The 23,112-nt window shown below is 29.7% G+C and overlaps 1 protein-coding gene across 2 annotated transcripts; it reads left to right on the top strand.

The window, feature by feature from the left end:
- Positions 1–7,470: 7,470 nt before the first annotated feature.
- Positions 7,471–22,795, top strand: LOC107440326 (solute carrier family 35 member E2B). Of its 2 annotated transcripts, XM_016053224.4 has the most exons (7): positions 7,471–7,617; positions 11,974–12,296; positions 12,989–13,124; positions 15,581–15,829; positions 17,435–17,488; positions 18,201–18,404; positions 21,209–22,795. In XM_016053224.4, exons 2-7 carry the CDS (start codon positions 12,005–12,007, stop codon positions 21,399–21,401), a joined length of 1,128 nt encoding a protein of 375 aa, XP_015908710.1. In that variant the 5' UTR covers positions 7,471–7,617; positions 11,974–12,004; the 3' UTR covers positions 21,402–22,795. The 2 variants fall into 2 exon arrangements, with proteins under 2 accessions (XP_015908710.1, XP_071043340.1); XM_071187239.1 differs by lacking the exon at positions 11,974–12,296 and having other exon boundaries at positions 7,502–7,617.
- Positions 22,796–23,112: the final 317 nt, after the last annotated feature.

Raw genomic sequence — 23,112 nt, 5'->3', positions numbered from 1 at the left:
TGGAGAGAATTATTTCATTCGGTTAAAGTTGCGATTTTATTTTAGAAACGTTTCCGACAGTAAGTAAAATGATGCATTTTATTTATTGTTTCATTTTACTAAATATGAATATTGACTAGTGGTATTGTTTCAAACAAGTTTCCCTTTGAGAAATTTAAAATTAGTTGACATGCAAGTTTTTTAGATATATCTAAGGCTCTTAAAACAAGTAATGTATGCACAAAAAAATGCTTGCAGAAATTTCTTGGTGTAATATTTTGCTACGTGAAACTACTTCAATAAAAGTGTGAGTAAAAATTAAAAGTCCAGCATTTTTTAGCAGTGATGCTTTAATTTGATTTTCTACTGGGAACCGCGTCTAACGATCAATTCAATGTGCGACACGATTGATTTGTTCGATTTGTTCATTTACGTCGCACTAGAGCTGCACAATGGGCTTTTGGCGACGGTCTAGGAAGCATCCCTGAGGATAATCCGAAGACTTGCCATCACAATTTTGATCCTCCGCAGAGGGAATGGCACCCCCGCTTCGGTAGCCCGACGACCTGCATGCGCAGTCGAGTACTTTACGGTGGAACAGTTTAACGAGGACCTATACTGCACACTCTCAGTCCCTGCGCAGACTAATCCAAGTGGTCACCCACCCTCATACTGACCGCAGCCAGTGATGCTTGACTTCGGTGATCTGCTGGAAACCGTGTCTAAACGATCAGTCCACTGCGGGACTTGTGCGACACGAAATAAATTGATATGATCCTTAGGGAGTTTTCTCACTGCCTACTATTCGCATATGCGATAGAAAGGAAATGCGTTCACAGTAGGTCACCGAAACCCAACTATCAATGGATGCAGTCAGTGAGCGGGTGGGTGACGGGACTGACGGTGCACGGTATCTCTTAGACTATTCTACAATAAAGTGCTGAACTTCACGCGCAGGTCACCGAGCTACTGAAATGGAGGAACAATCCCCTCTGCAGATGATAAAAATTGTGATTGTAGGTTTTTGGATCATCCTCAGGGATGTTTTTCAGATTAGCGCCAGTGACCTATCACACTTCTCTAGTACGACGTAAATAAAATACTGCAATTTATTTCGGCGCTCAATTAAACTTTTCTCCAGCATAGCGACGAATTTCCGTGGGTCATCATCGGATGCAAGGTAGATTTTCTCGAAGATTTTCATCCTTCAAAAAACTATGCTTTCTTTTAAAATATATTCACGCAATCAAATCTTGCAAGCAGGTATGAAAAGAAGCTAAATTTAAAAGCTATGCGTGTATGAAACACTTGAATACAGCAATTTATCTAAAATTCAGTTTTATTTCTGAAATTGTATAGTGGAACTTCGATGCTGAGAATTTTTTTGCTAAGAAAAATAAAAAAATTTATGGCCCCCAATGCAATTTAATTCATACATCGAAATATTTTAATCGAACAGAAAATTATAAAAGTGCTAGTTATAATTTTTTGAACTTTTTAGTTTTCGTAATGACAAAGTAGTGCTATTTCCTTTCATCATCTTTTACCACTCTGCCTCCCCTCTTAGGACCATTCACAAAGAATGCAAAAAAGTAGCGGATGCGAATTCTTTCAATGAAATATATTTAACTGCGCAAAACATGCCAATCGGGCTCTCGCTCACATCTCCAAATTCACTTCCACGAGTGTTTTGCATCTAGTGGGAACACCCCTTTAAGTAGCATTATTACTTCAAGCGATCGCAACGCTCGAATGCCTCATCCGAAGATCAGTTCCATGTTTTGACCCTCCGCCCTTAACTCTCCTCCTCTTTCCAGTTTTATGAGAATGTGCAACGACATTTTCCTCTTCCATATAATTTTTGTATTTAACCGTCAAAAATAATTTCTAAAATATTCAGGTCGCTTTTCTTAAGAAATATGTTTAAACGCAGTTTTGAGTTCTTTATGGGGCACAGGCATTGATTGTAAACAAACAATCAATGGTTGGAGTCTGGGAGGCAAGGGTCCAACAAATTTAAAATAGCGAATTTTTAAAATAGTGTTTTTAACTAATATTCTAAATTTATTTCGAATATTACATACAGATTGCGAAAGATGGTGTGCTAAACTCAAAATTGTGACGCGGTTTTAATTAAAAATTTACTTTACAATATTGCAATTTAAGGATTAATATGTGATCTATTTGATCACTCTGTAAACGTAGTTGTTGTAGTTGTAGTTTCATTTACGTCGCACTAGAGCTGCACAATGGGCTATTGGCGACGGTCTGGGAAGCATCCCTGAGGATGATCCGAAGACATGCCATCACAATTTTGATCCTCAGCAGAGGGAGTGGCACCCCCTGCTTCGGTAGCCCAACGACCTGCACGCGAAGTCTAGCACTTTGCGGTAGCACAGTTTAACGAGGACCAATACCGCACACCCTCGGTCCCTACGCAGACAGATCCAAGTGGGTCACCCACCAGCACACTGACCGCAGCCAGTGATGCTTGACTTCGGTCATCTGCTGGGAACCGTGTCTTAACGATCAGTCCACTGCGGGATCTCTGTAAGAGTATTTCGTGTGATTTGTAATGTCATGTCACCACGTGATTAGAAATGAATGTTTATTTAATACCTGCATTAAAATGATTAATATTACTTAAGATTTAGTGTTTTATTTATGCTTGTGTGTTTTGATTTATTTCAAAGCATAAGATTTATATTTTAAAGCATATATATATATATTCCTTCTAGTTCATATTATAGTTGCTTTTGCCATAAAATTCTACTTTGAATTCAATTTCAATGATTTTTAATTATTAATAGTTTCTTTTCCATCCTAGTTCGCTCTTGTCCTCCAGTTCCAAATAGACTCTGCAGTTTTTTCACTCAGTGGAGCCCTGTTGATGAATGTATAAATCATTCAGATTGCAAAAGTCCTCTTTTGTGCTGCAATGACGGATGTGGTAACAAATGTGTATCTGGTGTATGGAATTCTTGAGAAACAAACTACTTTTGAGTTTATTTTAAGGTTTTAAATAAAGATTTTATCTGTTTGTTTTGAATGGAGAGAATTATTTCATTCGGTTAAAGTTGCGATTTTATTTTAGAAACGTTTCCGACAGTAAGTAAAATGATGCATTTTATTTATTGTTTCATTTTACTAAATATGAATATTGACTAGTGGTATTGTTTCAAACAAGTTNTATATATATATATATATTAAACATAGTTTTGAGTATATCATAGTCAATCAATCTTTTTATATTCCGTTGCATATCTTAATGAACTTTTTATTTTGAATGGTATTATTTTGTTAGAAAACTGGTCTTCTGAACTTTGAATCGGGATAGATATGATTCACTAATTCCATTTTTATTCAGTAAATTGTGGATTTCGCTGGGATCACAATGTTATTTATGTTGTTTACTTACATCTTATTTATGTTGATTTTGCTACTCTAGTATACATAGATCAAAATAGTGTACATATATCAAAATGAATGTTATTAAAGATTTTGTCCTGTTTGTGTTTTTAAGTCATTAAAACAGAATTAATACAAAAGTGTTTTTTTGAATTAATACAAAAGTGTTTTTTTGAATTAATACAAAAGTGTTTTTATGTTTTAAATCTATTTAAGGGTTAATTTACATTGGTGTTTAAAACTTTTCTGAAATCAATAATTGCGAATTGTATCAGAATAAATCTTTATTCACATTAAAATGTAAATCAAATATATAAAGTGTCGAAAGTACATCTGAAGTTCTGTCACACATGTAATACTAAAAGTTACTATCACATATATGTGTTTAGAAAATCTTATCACAAATACAAACTATTAAGCTATTCGTATCTTCGCGGTGTACATTGATAACATATTTCTATGGATTTAGTAAAAGATCTATTACTTTCAGCATGGGTTCTAAGTCCATGGTCAGTTTGCCATGGATGATCATCACATTATCCATTGAAATACTCTTTGTGAGATGATTGTTTCCAAGTGATACTAGAAAGCAAGGGGACAAATCGTTTCTTTCGTGATTTTCTGTGTTGTTAATCATTAGTATTATAAATAATTTAAAATTGTTAACAATTATTAATTGCGGAACAATTTTATAGGGAAATATCTTTTAAATTAATGATAACAGCAGTCTAGTTGAGAAAATGAACACCTGATTCAATAAACAGTTTATTTTTACTTTATAAATTTCTTGATATGGATTGCTTTTCCGTAGTAAATTTCTTAATTAAATAATTTTTATTTATTTATTTTTCTTGTTGCACTTCTCTAAATTTTTTTGACTAGATGTGAAAGTATATTATTTGAAACAAAGTCAATAATTCGAAGACACACCTTTCAGCAGATATTAACTGGTCAGCTTATTAACTTCTGCCTAAAGACTTAATTTTAAAGCATGACGTGATATATATTAGTTTTAGTCACACTAAATATATTCTAAAAAATTATATTTAAGAAGCTATCAAAAAAATGTATTTTGGGACTATAATTTAATTAGTCTAAAAAAGTAATGTAATTTTAAAAAATCTATGATTTATAGTTACTGTATATAACAAATTTATAGCTAAATCAGGTAAAAATTAAAGGAGTTATCAAATACCTGCGTATCCAAAGTACTTTTAAAAAATTTCGTTTACATTCTCCGAAAACTGGTTTTATACATCTGTAAATGCATGCAAAGATTTTTTTAAATCTTTAAACAGTCTCAATTTATACTTGTACAAAAATTTTCTCAAAATTTGATGAAATTGACTTACATAATGAATAAAAGAAATTGAATAAATATGCAATACTTAGTAGTAAACTTGACATTTATTGATAATTGATATACTTATACTTACGTATATCGATGCTCTGAGTAGTAAATGAAATAATTACTTCATTTAATACATTATTGCTAAAGAGAAGCATTGTTAACATTATTGCTAAAGAGAAGCACGTTTAACCGCAGAATACAAGACATTTTTACACAAATATTATCAAAACCTAACTAAAACATTTGAAAAAATATGCATTGTAAATATGCACGAAATAAATTAATTCTACTCTAAATAGACAAAATTATGAAAAAATAATGTGTATTTGTGAAAATATTAGCTTAATCCTAATATTCGAAACTCTGCCACCCAGAAATTTATTAACAGACACTACTAAATTTTAATGTACATTAAGAAATTTCAGTTTATTTTTCTTCTCTGTTTATGAAACAGGCATCATACTTATTTAATATCTAAAGTAAAAAATCAAGAATTTCTGATATAAATTATAACAAATATTATCTTTAAAGAGAGAGCAGACTCACCCAAAAAAATAAGACTCAAAGAAAAGAAGAAAAAAAAGAATATTATCAAAACCTGACTTAAACATTTCAAAAAGTTTAACAAATATGTGAAAATAAATAAAGTTTACTCTTATTAGACAAAATACCTTAATAGTAATGTGTATTTGTAAAAATATTAACAAATACCTTACATTAGAAGCTCTGCCACAAAGGAGTTTATTAACAAAATAAAAGAGTAATTTTAACAGTAAAAAAAAAATTGGTTTGCTCTGTTTATGATGCAGGTGTTATACTTAATCAATATCTAAAGTGAAAAATTAACAATTATTTCTTAGATGAATCATAATAAACAGCATCAGTAAAGAGAGGCAGAACTCACTTACTCACCAATAAAAATAAATTATATTTTTTAATATTAACAAATCTTCAATATAACGACGGTCTGAGAAAATTTCCCGAGGATGATCCTAAGACATGCCATCTTAATTTTGATTTTTTGCAAAGGGAATGGCTCCCTGCTTTTGCAGCCCCACGACCTGCACGCGAAATCGAGCACTTTGCGATGACCGATTTCCTGCAACCATGGTCCTTACGTAGGTTGATCAATGTGGTCATTCACCCGCTTTCTGATGTTAATGTAGCTCATGTGGTTCATTTACGTCGCACTAGAGCTGTACAAAGGGCCATTGGCGACGGTCTGGGAAACATCCTTGAGGATGATCCGAAGACATGCCACCACAATTTTGATCCACCACAGAGGGGATGGCACCTTCGCTTCGGTAGTCCGACGATCTGCACACGAAGTCGAGCTCTTTACGGTAGAACAGTTTAACGAGGATCAATACCGCACACCCTCTATCTCTACGCAGGCTGATCCAAGTGGTCACCCCACCCGCACACTGACTGCAGCCACTGTTGCTTGACATTGGTGATCTGCAGGCAACCGCGCTTTCTGATCTCAGCCGTTACCTTATGATCCGTCCACTGGGGGACTTATCAAGTGATACAGTAAATATATTATGAATGGTAAAAAAGTTTGTTGTAGTTGTTCTATTTTATTTATGTCGCACTAGATCTGCTCAACAGGCTATTGGAGACAGTCTGAGAAGCATCCCTATGGATGATCCGAAGACAAGTTATAACAACTTTGATACTTTGCAAAGGGGATGTCACCCCCACTTCGGTAGCCCGATGACCAGAGCGCGAAGTCGAGCACTTTACGGTAGAACAGTTTAACGAGGACCAATACCGCCCACCCTTGGTCCTATCGCTGGCTGATCAAAGTTCACACTCACCTGCACATTGACCGCAGGCAGTGATGCTTGACACATGTTGGTAAAAAAGTTTGAAATCCAAATCATAATTTCTTCTATGTTCGGAAGTCCCGCAGTGGACTGATCGTTAAGACACGGTTCTCATGAGATCACCGAAGTCAAGCATCACTGGCTGCGGTCAGTGTGCGGGTGGGTGACCCACTTGGATCAGTCTGCGTAGGGACCGAGGGTGTGCGGTATTGGTCCTCGTTAAACTGTGCTACCGTAAAGTGCTCGACTTCGCGCGCAGGTCGTTGGGCTACCGAAGCGGGGGTGCCATCCCCTCTGCAGAGGATCAAAATTGTGATGGCATGTCTTCGGATCATCCTCAGGGATGTTTCCCAGACCGTCGCCAATAGCCCATTGTGCAGCTCTAGTGCGACGTAAATCAACAACAACAACAATGTTCGGAAAAAAAAAACTTATAAAATATCACACCAATAAACTAGTGGCAACTTTCATACCGAAACCATTCTCGATCTATTTCCGGGCGTTTGCTTATGCTTACCTCTTTATTGAAATACCTATTCATATTTCATGAAACAGTTTTTGAGGGGCCTCCCTGGCCGAGCGGTATCGCCGGTCCAAACGCTCTGCTAAGCGTGGAGGTAGCGGGTTCGAATCCCGCCGTAACCCTGGATGTATTCTTTGTGATGTCTTTCTCTGAATTGTTCTATCTGTGTTTTCTACTTGACAATGACTTATAAGCCTATATTGAGCACACAAGTCAGCAAATGTATGTAATTTCAATAAAATCAATCAATCAGTTTCTGATATTTTTAGACGTAGACTGGAGGTGTGCTAGTGTAAATAGTATGCAGCAAGAATGGTCCTTAAAATGGTCTCGTAATGGTATTAGTAGAATTTTTAAGTGAGGACCAACTTGTAACTGTCACTCTTTCGCTCTTTTTAGTAGGAGACGAGTTTTGTTATGTCAACAAAGCATAAAATTCGATTCAGCAGGTAGTTGTTGTTTGTCGGTTTCGCATTGATGTCACACGAAAACAAATTAGAATACAGTTTTTTGATTTCCAATTTTAAGTATGTATTACTGTAAATATCGATTATTGAATCAAATTTCCTTTTCACAATATCATTGCTATTATCTCATTGACATTTTTACATTTAACTTAGTTACTGACTTTCTCTCAGTAATTAATTCTATTTCATATCTGTTTTTATTTTTTATTATAAGATTTCATAGGAGCTATGTTTTAAACAGTGGCATACATGGAGCAAGCTTTCTGCCGTAAACTTCATAATTTCTACCGCGATACAAGTCAAGTTTGCAATTTTCAATAGGAGAAAATTTATTTTAATGAGTTACGTGCTAAGGGATTCACTACAGGCACCAACTTGATGGGGTTCTGGGTTTAAAATTTAACTAATTATCTTCAAGTTCAAAGCTACGCGGAACAGTTGAAAATATTACTAAATTAGATATCAATTCTAAATGATTAACATTAAAAAAGAAAGGGGTAGATACCCGTTTTGTGATCTGCGGCAGAATAATTTGCCAAGTTTTGGCAACTTCCAGTCAGATTCTAAAAGAAAATCATCACATAAGGCAGTGTTTTCATCTCAGAAAAAAAATGGGTGAGAATTTCTCACCCTTTCTCAAAAACAGGGTGAGATTTCAAAAAGTTAAGTGAGATTTCAAAAATTAAAAAAAAAAACACGTAAAGAGACTTGAAAAAAAATAAAATTTCTTTAATTATGATGCATTTTTAACATCTTCTAATTTTTAAAGCATTGAATATTTTTGCTGCATCATCCTATGGAAAATGTTCTACATCTACTTTTTCATCAGCTATTCTCATTAGGTTGCTCAAATGCGTATTTGTTTCGTTTTGATCGCTTCTACCCACATTTGTTTCATTTTCATTTGTCCGTTTCGGAGTAGAAGATATTGGCTTTACAAGGTATTTGTCCATCTTACATTAACGAGCAAAAACTTTTAACGTCTTACATGAAGAAACCTTACCTACGGTAAACACGTGGTTGCAGAGAAATGCGTTCTGAAAGAGGTTCCATGGTTCTGAAGGATGGTGTTCTGTTGTTCTTAAAGGTTCTGAACAATACTGGTAAATAGGGAAGCTAGATAATGGGGCAGATGTGGAAAATAATAAAAGATCCAGGAAGAAAAGTGAAACGGATTTTATTCTAAATGGTGCAAATGAGAAATTTTTTTGGTTTATAGAATTTGGTTTATAGAATACGCGAATTTCTCGCGGTTATCATTTTTTAATGCGAGAAAAGAAAAAAATATGCGAGATTCTCGCGTTCTCGCGCTGTAGTGAAAACACTGCATAAGGGTACCATCTCTAGAGGTATAATTCGAAGCCACCCATGGGTAAACCTTTACAGGTTTTTTTTTTTTTTTTTTTTTAAAGTTTAAATTTATTGTCTCCTTGGTGTTTGCTGCTGGCGTGAGAGACGATATCAAATTGTTCTTAAAAAATACTAAAATAAGTTATCGATATGTGAGTTTAAAATGAATTTTTTTTCCGTTTGTGTTGACTCTCTCTCAATTTTATTATTATTTTTTTTAATGTACATGTTAGTAAACGCTGTTATTCATGGTAGCTTCTAATTATAATTTTTTACTGTTACAGTTAAACTCTTTATGAAAGAGAAGATAGAAACTTATGCAATATGTTCTTTAAATCAGGAGCCTCGTAAAGTCTGATTTGACCAAAATTTTCAAAATGAAGACTTTTTGCTACTAGGAATCTCATATTAGTTTTCACTATAAATAGGCTCCATTGTATGTTATGTGATTATTGCAATGAAATTTTAACAAGCTGTTTAATTTAGCACAAGAAATAAAAAGAAGCTATTTTGGAAGTTTTCCTTGCTGTAATTTACACCAAATGAATTGCCGAGTCTTAGCTATTTTTGGGCAGTGGCCTTAAGAAATGAAAAAAATAAAATTAAAACTCAGAAAGGGACCAATTTGAAGGTTGTAACTTGTAGCTACCCTGAACAAACCTCTTAAAAAGTTTTTTTTCTTTCTTTTCAAATTGACAAGTTTTAAATCTATTTGGCACCTTGGTGATTGTAGTTCAAGTGACACAATCTTAAATATCTTAATATATATTCATATTGGTACATGTTTGAGCCAATTGAAATTGCCAAGCCAAAAATTAAATTTCCTGGTTGTTTAACTTCTAATATGAAGAAAAATAGTGATTGGCCCAAGGGTGATTGCAGGTTTTACCTTTTAAATTTGCCACATTCTGTGATGTTTTTCTTAGTGACTTTTTGGAACTTTCTGAAAGTTGCCAAACTTTGGTGATTATTGTAGTGTAGGTTCTAGTACAGAAATCTAAACAAAGTTTTTTTAATTTTCAAAACATTGTTCCAAATATAGCTCAAGGCCAAATTTCTATTCTAATTAAAATTATTGTAATCAAAATTATATAAATAACTATAGCTGGGTTTGAAAAAAAAAAAAAAAACGTAATGAATTTTTATATAATTTTTTATTTTAAGAATTATTAAGTTTGATTGAAAATGACAAATATTCCCATATTTGTACTTGTTCACAACAACATTTGTACAAGGGTGTTCTTATGGTTAGAATTTTTTTTAACAAAATATGTAAAGACTTGCCCCATTCAGGATCCCTCCAATATGGTTGTCTTTTTTTTTTAATTTGTTGCTTGCTTCTGCTGGATTGTTATCAAAATGTAGCAATTGTTTTAGAGCTGGTACCAATACATAAGTCTTTCACGAATTTTTATTTTTAAATTAGAAGATTAGATTTTCTTTATTCATAATAATGTTTAAATTTATCTCACCATATATCTTATAATAATATTAACATCAGTGTCACAATAATTTAACAGTCTACAATATTTTGATTGCAATGTAACTAAGTTTGTTAATGGTACTGTAATGTTCTCAATGCCTATTTTTAAAACAGTGTTAAAAATATGAATTGTATAAATTTAAAAATTATTAAATTATGGTAAAAAAATATTTTATATTAACACATTCGCTGCCACTAAAAATGATATTTCCATCCTCAGAAGCCGGATTACAAAACAGGGTTTTAATTGTTTAAATGTTCCTTATATTTTACTAGGCAAACCAGAAAAACGAAGAAACATATTTTCCTGTTTAGAGAGCGTTTTTTTTCCCTACACTCTTTAGCGTCAGTGGCACACAGACTCAACCTCTCTTCGTGAGTGCCACTGACGCTCCAGTGCGTCTGATCAATATTCTCAGAAATTACTGGCATATTGCATAAAATAGCAGCTTAAAAGGAATAAATCGGAATATTATTCAAGTATATGTTTTACCATTTATGAAACAATACTGGAAATATTTACAAATAATAAGCACAATATACAGATATTGGCAGTCACGCACATAAAAAAATTCAAACAAAAGTTTTGAGAACCAACCACAAAAAATGAAAAAATAATGCTTCACCGTGCCGAAACAATCTCTCCGCTCAACTCCCAAAGCCACACTAAAGACAGAGCTTATAGCTTATCATAGTCGATCGACGCGCTAGCGCGTCGTCGGCATACGAGGAGGTGCCACTCTGACGCGCTAGTGTGTCGGTGGCAGCGAACGTGTTAATGAGTCTTATATATTCTTTTAAAAAGGTATTATAGTACCAATTGGTTTTAATAAAATCTATTTTATGAATTAACAAGTGATCTCAATCTTTTGTCATCATTATAAAATAAAACCTGATTTAAAAGTTTTTTTTTTTAAAAAAAAAAAAAAAAAAAGGCATGTTAAAATACAATTCAACTAATAAATTCCGCATTGTTTTCACACATTGTTCAAAGACTTATTTTCATAATCAAATACATTATTGAAAAATTTTGAGGACTTTACTTAATAATGAGTATACAAATAAATAGTAATACAAAAAGGTTTTGAATTAATAATAGAAAAAATGCAAATCAGCTGTATGAATACACAAAATTACTTTTAGATAATATTCTAAAGGTATTTCTGTATCAAAATTTGTAACGCTGATTTTGTTTTTTTGTACATTATTATTTTTACATAGCTAATACTAATTTTTTTTTGATATAGAATATGCTATAAAAACTAAAAGTTATTTAAATACGCATAATACATCTTGATTTAAGTGTAGTATATGTTTATTTAGGGAAATAAGGATTTCAGAAATAAATTATAATTATAAGCTAAATAGATTGTGAAATTCTGTATAAAACTGAAATAAATGAATAATTATAATTGATTTATTATTATTATTTTTTTTTTTGAAAATTTAAATGTGGAAAATGTATAAGTAAAGAAAAAATATTGCAAAATTGTCCTTATTTCCTTTTATTTTTGTTGCTGTTTTTTTTCTTGCAAAGCTTTTATTAATAAGCATAGTTTTATATGTTCTCAATGTTTTTCTAGGTTTCAAAATTTATTAAAGTATAAAAAATAAATGAATCCTGAAGTTTTATCCAATCAAATGCGAGAACTTGAGCAATATGAGATTATACATGACAGAGTTTCTTTTGTCAGTGAAGATGGCTGTTCTGAATTGAAACAAAATGTGAAGGAAAAAGACGATGAAAAGATACATTCCAACTATAATTTTAAATTTGAAGATTACAAAGTATTTTTATCATCTGAAGCCTTTTATTGTATTGCCCTGTGGTATTTTTTCAGCTTTACAACTTTATTTTTAAATAAGTATATATTATCTTATGAACATGGTGATCCAACTCTTCTAGGTATGTTTTTATCTTTGTAAAATATTTTTATATATCTATTGTTAATGATGCCAAATATTTAATATTTTATGTAATTTCTAAGGATTTTAGTTCCAGTTATAGGATAAGAAAAAGCTTTTGAAATTAAAGAAAATACTAATTTTTATTTTTATGTTTTCCTTATTTCTTGATGCATGATTGTTTTCAATTTAACTCATTTTTTTATTTTTGTAATGTTTTTGGAGAAAACTCTTAATTTCTTTCATTCAAAATTGAAACCTTTGTTATTGGGGGTTTATTAGTTCCAAAAATTAGATATTTTTCTCAAGCCTACAGAGTTTGGTTCTGAATTTGTTATGTACTCACCTCCCATATATCTGCATACAATTCTAAATATATTAAAAAAAACTTAATTATTATAATAACATTAAATTTATAACTTATTAGCTTAACAAATCAATCCTTTCAAATCAATAATTTATAATGGAAAGCTTTAATGGTTTTCACTAAAATTTCTTTTTCAGTAACTAATAGAAATGTTTTATTTTTGTTTCGTTTTAATTAATGAATTACATTGAATTTAATGTTCTTTTGTTTGATAAATGAATTATATTTATTTTGTTGTTCTTTTTTAAGAACGGTTTTGAAAACATTGAATGTTTAAAATACTCATTGTACATAATTTTGAATCTAGTTTTTATGCTTGTATATAGGCTCTGCTCAACTTTTAATGTGTGGAGTTTGTGGCTATTTTCATTTACGTTTTCCATGTGGCTTATACAAAACTGTTAAATGGGAGAGAACACCCCCAAAGTTTTTCCGCAACATGCTTTTTGTTGGAAGTCTCAGGTAAGCTTTTTTTTAGTAGTTTTGTTGAGCACTTGACATTTATATTACAGAATTATTAACTGTAGAATTTTCTAACTTGATGAATTAGGAAACATTATTCAATTACAGTGACTTTTAATTTATGGGTTGAGGCTGGGAACAATGGGAAAAATTGGTATAAGTGAGATATGCACACAAGTTAAAAGTCATAATAAAGAGCTTAAAAATAGAACATCAATATATTTCACTACATTATATTGTTAATTAATACTATGTATACTAGATTGAAAAATTTAAATAAGGTTCAAAATGTGATGAATTAATTTTAAAATGAATTACAATTTTTAAAAAAAAACAAAGAAAATCAGAATGTTTTCATTCCCAAATTTTGTTTTTATTCCTATTACTAATTTCTCATGACATAATTTACAATCAAAGTTTGTTTTTGGGATTTTTCAGAAAATCTTTTTAGATTCATCAAAGTGTGAAAGAGTGCCTTCACTTCAATAATGAAATTTACAATAATCATGAAGAGTTTCTAGTGTTTCTAAAGTGGCTGTTTGAGTTGGGGGAACTTTTGTAGCATCTTCTACATCATTGTTGTCCTTCTTTTCATCTTAGTAACCAGGGGTCTGTTTAGGAGAAATTTGGGTCTATTTACGGACCCTTCACAAAATATCTTTTCATAAAAACGGACCCTTCACGAAATATTATAACTTAAAAACAGACCCTTCACAAAATGATTTTTCTTTTAATCGGACCCTTCATAAATTTGTTTATCTTCATTAATGTTTTGTTAATTGAATAAACCCTTCCCAGGGCAGAAAACAACAAAGATGGATGTAAACAAATTAAGTTTTGTCTTTGGCCGATGATTCTTCCATTATTCGTCCGAAATTAATATTCTGCCTTCAGCAGTATAGGCTAAATACCAAATATTTGTATGATGCATCTCTAATTTAGAAGCAGCAATTGCTGTTTACTTTTGAAAATTAAAATTTTTTTTATGATAATTTTACGGTGCTGAGCATAATCTTGTATCTATTTACAGTTTAAAAACTCTTTTAAAAAGGTTTTTGCAATAACCGTACCCTATTTGTACAAGTTCATAAAAGCAGGACCCTGGTTGAAAGAATGTGAGTAATTTTTTCGCAATTTCACAAAAACCGGACCTTTCACAAAATGTCTGGACAGACCCCTGGTAACCTCCTTTTATTTCAACTTCAATTTTCTGCCTTTGAGCTGTTATTAAAATTTTTACCTATGTCAACAGATTCATTTTAAGTACAATTAGTGAGTCCACCAGATGCAGTATTTCACTCACCTTTGCTTAGCTCATTTTCACTTTCGTTTTTTGGCTCCTCACATTAGCTTTTCTGGAAATAAATCTTTTTTTTAATTTTTTTAAGGCAACTTTTGATGCATTTGTCCATAATGCTTCCCCGTGATCAGCACAGCATGTGAATTGCATCAAGGACAGTTATTTGTTTCAGCTTATCTTCCATCTAAAGTTTTGTTTCTATAACAGCCAAATGTCGAAAATTAAAGTTTTGCAATAGAGTATTTTCCCACAACGAATGATGCTCAGATCAAAAGGTTTAATTTTGTTAGTCCAATTCCAAGGGGAAAAAATAGTTTCATGTTGGTAGATCTTGTGTGTGAGCAGAGCAGCAATCCATGAATAACAGAACTTTTCTTTTTCCATTTTCCTGCCAAATTCATGTAGGAAATCTAAAAAAATATGTCATTCCATCTTGTTTCTCTTATAAATGAGAAGTTTCTTCACATTCGTAAAACATTTTAGTTTGATCTTCCAATGATTAATAGTGGGAGTTTTTCTGAACCCTCACCATTGAAACAGAGCAAGATCATTAGTCTTTCTTTACTTTTTTTTTTCAGCCTTAGTATGATTCTCCCATAACTGCTAAAGTTTTGTCTGGTATCGTTTTTAAAAAAAGTCCTGTTTCCTCACAATTTTAGATGCTTTTCAGTTCGTATCCTTTTATTAAAGTAGCCATAAAAAAGTTAAATGCAAAATACTTTTGCTCCAAAAATTTATTAAATCATGTCAGTCACGAAAAATGTGACCAGAATTGCTTATAATTTCAGCTATTATTTTCTCTTTTAAATAGTTAAAAAAAAAATTGAGTATCTGATTTAGATTTTAATGATTAAAATATGTTGTTAGTCACATGATTACCTAGTCTAAACTTGGTTAAAGATTCGAAACAACGAAAAATATTTTGTTTGTGATGTATGTTAAAAAAAAAACCTCTATAGAAATAATTTAGTGCCTGTTTCATTGTTTGCAATTTTTTTCTTTAATAACATAATTTTTTTCTTTAATAACTGTTTTTAGTTGAATAAATTTTTAAAAATACAGAGTATTTATGATTTTATATGTTTCAAGAGCAATAATTTTATAATTTTTTAAATATATTCTATTAAACATTAAACTATTTATTTTTTTCTTACAGGTTTTCTACTTTATTAATGGGTTTGATAGCCTTGTGGTTTGTGCCTGTTTCATTCGCAGAAACTGTTAAGAGTTCTGCTCCTGTTTTTACTGTACTCTTAGCATGGTTATTGATGAATGAGCAAACTAGCTGGCTGGTTTGTTTGTCCCTATTACCTATTATGGGTGGATTAGCTCTATGTAGTATTAATGAGCTTAGTTTTAACATGTATGGATTTGTTGCTGCAATGGCAACAAATTTATCTGAATGGTATGCATTTATAATTTTTTTCCAAACAATTCACAGGTTTTTTTGTCACTTTAAATAACATTTAAATAATTTTTACTTATTAAATAATTGCTAATTCATAACATAAAGTATGCTTGAGGCTGGCCTGCTCCTGTTAAGAGTTACATTGCAGATGAATATTCAAGTCTTTAACCAATTTTTTACTGATAGAATTTAATTTTTTTTCAATTTCTATACAATGCCCAGACTGAGATTAGTAAAATCAGTCTTTTTTTGTCATCCAGTTTTCAAGAACAGGATCATTTATATTTGTCAACTTTGAATTTGTTAAAATTTTTGTGTTGTCAAATTCACGAACACCAGATACCTCAAATACCTCTTCTTACTATCATCTCTCGTCATTAAAAATTTATCAGAGTTGCATCCAGGGCAAATGATAAGTGTTTAGATATTGTTTCGATAGGAATTCCAACAATCCGAGTCTTCTTTTGATGGTTTTGAAACTTCTTTGAAAATTTTTATTAATTCTTTTTAATTTTTGACTTATTTTCATAATTTTATTTTTGTTGTGATTGTGAAAAAAAATTTCTTAAAAAAATATAAATGCAATCCTTAAAAATCATCCGAAATAAAATACATTTCTGATAACTGTTTCTTTATTATTTCTGAAATCTGTCTAATTAAATATTTTAATTTTATACATTGTTTTCATACCTTTTAATTATTTTTATTAATGTCTTTGATTTTTTTAATATTCAACATGTTGATTTTGTAATTTCATCAAGATTAGCCAATGGAGGAACCTGATTGCTACTTACAATTAGTTCCATTTAACCACCCCATACCAAGTATGTTTTTCACCAAAATATATTTTGTGGGTATTTTAGGGCCTCAAAAAATGGTGTTGACGATAACTTCTGTCATTTAGCATGTAGTATATATTAAGCCTGATTTATGTTTGGATATTAAAGAACATTATACATATTTTTCTTACAAATAACAAACCTCTTTACTATTCAAATTTAAATGATTATTGAAAAAAAAAATCTTCTTTTACACCCACTAAGATATTTTTCAAAGAACTTAAAGACTCTAACTATTTGAGGCTGTTGTGAATTTTTCAGTGGTAGTGAGCGAAGGCAGAATATTTTTGAAACAAACCAATTTTATTAAAAAAATTATTAGAACTTAAAAACTTAAGCATTCTTCTATATGATGTTATATATATGTGTTTAAATTACTTGTGTTTAGTAGGGGAAAATTTTTTTAATTCTAATTTATTAAAATATAAATACTCCCCTTACCACCACTAGCAAAGGTATTTTCTGGAACTATGAAGAATCCATACTAGTTGGGGTCACTTTGGTTTTGTAAGTCAGTACTTTTTTAAAATGCCAAATTTATGTAAATGAGTTAAAAAACATATCTGTATTAAAGAACCAAACAGCACTAAGTGATTTGTGGGATTGCTTAGTCTTTGACTTTTTTCCTTTCTTTCTTTCTTTTCTTTTTTTTTTCTTTTTTTTTTTTTTGAAATTCAGATATTCATTTACTATTCAAACATCATAAATTTTTTTTTTAATTACTTATAAACCTTCACCTTCACAATTCTATTCTATTTTTCAGTATGCAGAATGTCTATTCTAAGAAGCTCATTAGTAGTGAAAAGTATTGTTACAGGTAGGAAACACAATTTATTAGATAAATGTAATTCCACAATCGGAATATTAAACCATATGTTATTTCTTTTAATTTTTTAAAAAATAAACTACTTTAATGCTTTTAAATTAGGATTGCTTAAGCTTCTTTTAAATCCGCTTGAATATTATTTCAATTCAATTCAATTTTTAGTATTGTTAAAAACCAAAACTCATCTTGACTAAAAAAAAATAATCCTGCTTGTTAGTTCATTTGAAGTCTAATGTTGTGCTTCTGAGTGGTTTGTTATTGCAATTCTAAGGAAAGCACCTCAGAAATTTACCTCAATTTTACTATAACTGGGATTTATAAGTAAAAGAAACAGATTTTAGAATGTTCCAATAGATATTTTTAAATTAAAGATAATATGTGTACAATGTTTATCATAATATGTTAATAAATTGTGTTCTGTTGCTCGCCTCCATTCACCGGTGTTCATTGGATATTATTAAATGAACAACACTACCAGCATTTTCTGAGGCAAAGAATGAGAAGTTCAATGCCTGCTGTTAAAGAAAAAATAATAGTTTATATATACATAAATAAACTTATAAATTATAACTAAAATGTATGAATTTAAAAATTTAATATTCAGTTGTGTATATTATTTGTGTATTGTTTAGTGAAATGAATTAGATAAATGTTCCTTTATATTTTGCGCACGTTTTAAGCTTGTTATTATTTTTACTTGTAGTCCACCAGAGCTACAATTTTACACAAGTTTGGCATCTATGTGTGTTCAAGTTCCTGCCTTAGTCTTATTGATAGATATTCCTACTCTTCAAGCAACTTTTACTCTTCAAATGCTTTTACTTCTCATAATTAATGGCATTTCATTTCATTGCCAGAGCATCACTGAATATTCTTTGCTAACTTATATATCACCTGTTACACATAGGTAAGCACTATTAAAATGCTAAGTCATAAAAGGATAAAATCATATTCTAGAATGCTTATGTACTTTTACACGATTAATATTTCAACACTTGAATAATAATACAGTCGGTACAGCAAGTGATGGCTTAAGGTTTCACAATATCGTAACTTATACACTTATTTTTCTCTTGCTAGATTTAGTTGAGCTGTACTCTGTTTAAGTACTGAATAATGTATAGCATAACAAAGTAAATTAAATCAATCATATGTCACATTCAAATAATATTTAGTTCCAAAAATTAATCAAAAATGTGATAAAATCATATTGTATAACACATAAATATTTTCTAAGGTACAATATTTTAGGACTGAAATAGTTATCAAATGTTGCCAATTTATAATTTTTTGAAATTGCACAGTGTTGTTATGTAAGTTTATTGTTAAGTGTTATTTAAGAAACTTTCATGCTTGCGAACAGTTTGTTATTAATTTAGCAAGGTTTGCAGTTGTTCTAATATTCCTGATTAAAAATATTTTGTCCTTATTTGTCATGATTTTTAGCATATTGTCCTGATATTCCTGTTTTTTTTTTTGTTTCTCCAAAATGTTTCGTTTTGTCTAAAAGAGAATTATTTGGATTTTTTAAAAAAAATCTTTCTTTCAGTAGAAAAGAAGTAAGAAAAACTAGACCTATCAATGCAAAAAGCAGTATGTTTTTGTTTAAGAAGTTAAATGTGTATTATATAAAAAGTAGGTAGTGTGAAAAACTAAAACGCTCTATTTTTCTCAGATCGAATTATTGCTGAATCTGTTTTTGAACAAAAATTTTTGTATTAAATCTGACCCTACTAAAGGAATTGAATTAAATCAATAAATAAAACCTTTTTTTATTAATATTTCATTCTTTTTAAAAAATAGAGGAATCTTACTGTGCGCTTGTGGAACTCCTAATTATTCCTGATATAAAAGTTAAATACGGCAATGTTAATCATGTTATGGCTCCTATTTTAGAAAATTGTGTAATTTTATTTATTAATTTTTAAATTTATTGTCTATTATAAATTAACTATTATTTTGTAAATGATCTGTGACTACCGAAGTTATTTAAAAAACCTAACAATATATGTTACTTTCTATTATAGACGTTTTCTTATGTTTTTTTGACAAAGATGAATTTAAAGTTCATCGCTGATTTTTTCCCTTCTCATTTCTTAAAGAAAAAGCCTCATTTCCATCAGAGTGAGGAATTTTTGCTTAATGAAAAAGTTTTTTTTTCCCTCTATGCCTTTAATTTTGCATGATTTTGATTTAAAATAAAAATTCTTAATTTTAACTAATTGGACTTCGTCTAAAAAGTGAAGTAATAATGTTATGCCACACTTTATTTTCTGATTGTAGAGAATCCAATTAACGACTATTATTTTATTTTTATAAATCATGGAAACAGTTATATTGAATCATTAAATTTTGGGGGTCATTCACCAGTTTTTGATAGAATGGTTTTAAAGCACTTCAAATCTGTTATTTGGAATGCTTATCTCACTTTCTTATTTTACTTACGAACTATAAATTTTTAAAAATAGTAAAAATTCAATCTTTTGAACTTAGGGAGCCTCCACTAATTATTCATCATTAAGATTTATAATTTTGTTTCAGGCTTTTTTTATCTTAAAAAAATTAATCTTAGCATTTTTGCTGTCTTAATGTTTTACTTTATATGTATGATTGCTAATTAAAAAGTGTAGTAAAAGATGAACTTATTCACATTTTTAAGTAGTAAATTTTTTTCCTCCTGTTCATGAAATCGCAGTGAAAATATTGTTTTTTTATTCTTTATACTTTTCATTTCATTTATTGCGATCCAAAGTACTTCAATTGTACTGCAAATATCCATTTACTTTAAGTAATGGTTTAATGAATTTTAGTTTTCTTTTTATTTTGATGAACTTGGCACATTGGTATTTTTCAGATTACTATGTATTATGTTTTATTATTAATATAGTTTAATATGCATTTATTCTTTAATGTGTAAATTACATGCGATTCAGTTTTGGAGTTATTTATTATTGTATGTAATAAACTATAAGTATAATTTTTTTAACGCTTACTTTGATCTATTTTTTTATTGAAGAATCTATTTTCAAAGAAAAAAAAATTCGGATTCCCTGATTTCTTTCCTTATGTATATTTCCTCAAAATTGCATAGTTTTTAGAATCATTGCTGATGAACTTGTTCCTATCTTAATCTTTTATTTCAAAGCTTTAAATGTTGCGCCTTGTTTTTATATTTTTTAAGATTGCATATAATAAAAGAAATGCACAGTACGAAATTTATTGAAATGGTTATTTAGAATGTTTGTATGGTATCAAATGACCTGATTTTTTTAATAAAATGTTGTCCTGCTTTTTTTGTGAAATGTTATCCTGATTTTTATTTTGAACATCTATGAAACCTGAATTTAGTTATTAAAGATCATTTTGAAACAATATTAGCTGGTATAGATTAATTTCAAAAAATTAACATAAAGCATTTCTGGAACAGTTTACTATGTATATCTAGATTTGCAAATAAATTAGTTGAGCTTTAAAATTTAATTAAACACTGTAACTGTATGATGTATATGCAAGAATTTTAATATTTGTCATTTACCTTACGTTAAAAATAATTGTAGTCGTAGTAATATCTATGTAAACATATAAATATATATGATAATTTCTAATAACACGATAATGACTTAGTTAAATAATTTGTTGCTAGTACTTTTTTTTATGTGTAGTGTAATAATCTAGTTTTCAACATGCATACTTAATTATTATTATTTTTAGTGTTGCTAACACTGCTAAGAGGGCACTATTGATATGGCTGTCTGTGATAACTTTTGGAAACAAGGTAACTTTTCTTGGTGGTTTAGGAACAACAATTGTAATTGTGGGAGTTTTTGGATACAATAAAGCTAAACAGGTAGCTCCAACCATCACTGCTAATACAAAGAGTCTGAAAGTGGTACATTCTATATGAATTCACATTTACAGTGAATCTATATTTTCTTGTGATAAACATTCATTACACAAATAGTAGTTAATTTATATTTTGTTAAAACTGTTTTTTCTTATATATTGAACAATGCTTACATATTTAAAGTTCTGATTTGTTTTGACGTTCAAAAAATATCAACTGCACATTATCTAGTTCAAATAACTACAGCAATAATTATATAAAAAATATATAATAAGAAAATTGTGTATGCTTAAATATTTCAGTTTTGTGTATATTGGGCATATTATCAAAAGAAAATATCTTTTTGTTTTTAAGGGGAGAAAAAAGGGTTTTTAATAAAGAGGCAAAAAAAATTTCAATATTTTTTTTAGCACTTGTTTTGATTCTCTCAAGCAAATAATAATAGCATGCTATCTTTTGTGTAAGAGTTTTTTTTAAAAGAAAAATAAGAGCAATTTGCAATTTTCTTTTATTTTTTTAAAATCTTAAATGGTAAATCAAATAAAAGTTTTCAATTTAGTTTCCTTAAAATATTTTTGAGGAGCGAGTGATAGAATTTTTTAAAATTTAATATAAAATTTGATAGGAAAAAAGTGTTTATCTAGCCATTGTAAATTTTTTAACTATTATTACTTTTTTTAAACCTAGTTTAGGAATGAGTTGTTCTTTTAGAATAAACATCTCTTCTAGACCATCCTCACCATCAAACTAAATATCGCTTAAATAAAATTTCATTTGATTTTCTATTTTTATAATAAAGTCAGATTTTCTTTGTTTCAAAAATTCATTGGGGTTTAACTTTCTTGATAAATAATTTTTCTTTATCTCGGATTGAATAAGTCTCATTTTTTGAAATTTCGTTCTTCAGAAAGATTTCATAATGTATATAGAAAAAATATCAAGGACATTTAAGACTTAATATTCTTCTTAAATTTTTAATACGTGTTTCCTATGACAATGAAACACGGTAAAATACGTTATTTTTTAAATAAAATGTTTTATTTTGTATTTTCCTATCCAGTTAATATTTATATGCCTTATTCAGCTAAACCTGCTTATAATGATTTAAATTGACTGTAATATATGCTTATTACCAAGTGTTTAAAAAAATGTGTTCGGGAGAAAGTCATTAAAAATTATACAAAATTCTGATAAATTTATGATTCATCACTAAATTTCAGTTGCCTTCTGAGTGTTAAAGAAATTATTTCAAGAATAGATTAGTTGAGTTAGAGAGGTGGAAGTTGAGAGTAATTTTATGAATCCCCAAAATATTGGTTGTTAAAAGTGAGCTATGCTCCAGGAGACTTTGTATTGTGTCAACTAAGTATTTCCAATTTCTTTATTGAATTGGAGTTCACATTAAATCAGGGCTCATTATAAGTGAGTTTGACTTATTTTTTAAAGAAAAAAAATTCCCTTGAATGCTCTAGAATGTGTGCATTTATTCCATGCAGTATATTATGTGTATTTTTTATTTTTAATTTGATAGATCTTGCTAAAATTGTTCTATATGTTAAACTGATTGGTTAATTTTAAATTTTGTTCTAAATAGAATTTTTTGAAGTAAAGTTCTAAAGTGGTAGAAAAATTTAATTATATGATGTTAATAATATTGCATTTTAAGTTAATTTCGATTTCATTATAGTAAATATTCATGATGGTTTCACCATAGATTTTGAATCAAACAACCGGTTTTTTATGATAGGAAAAGACTATGCATTACTTTTAT

This window comes from Parasteatoda tepidariorum, chromosome X1, assembly GCF_043381705.1.
Source record: "Parasteatoda tepidariorum isolate YZ-2023 chromosome X1, CAS_Ptep_4.0, whole genome shotgun sequence".
NCBI lineage: Eukaryota > Metazoa > Arthropoda > Arachnida > Araneae > Theridiidae > Parasteatoda > Parasteatoda tepidariorum.
Note: the sequence above shows the minus strand (reverse complement) of the source record. Positions and strands in the feature narration are given on the sequence as shown.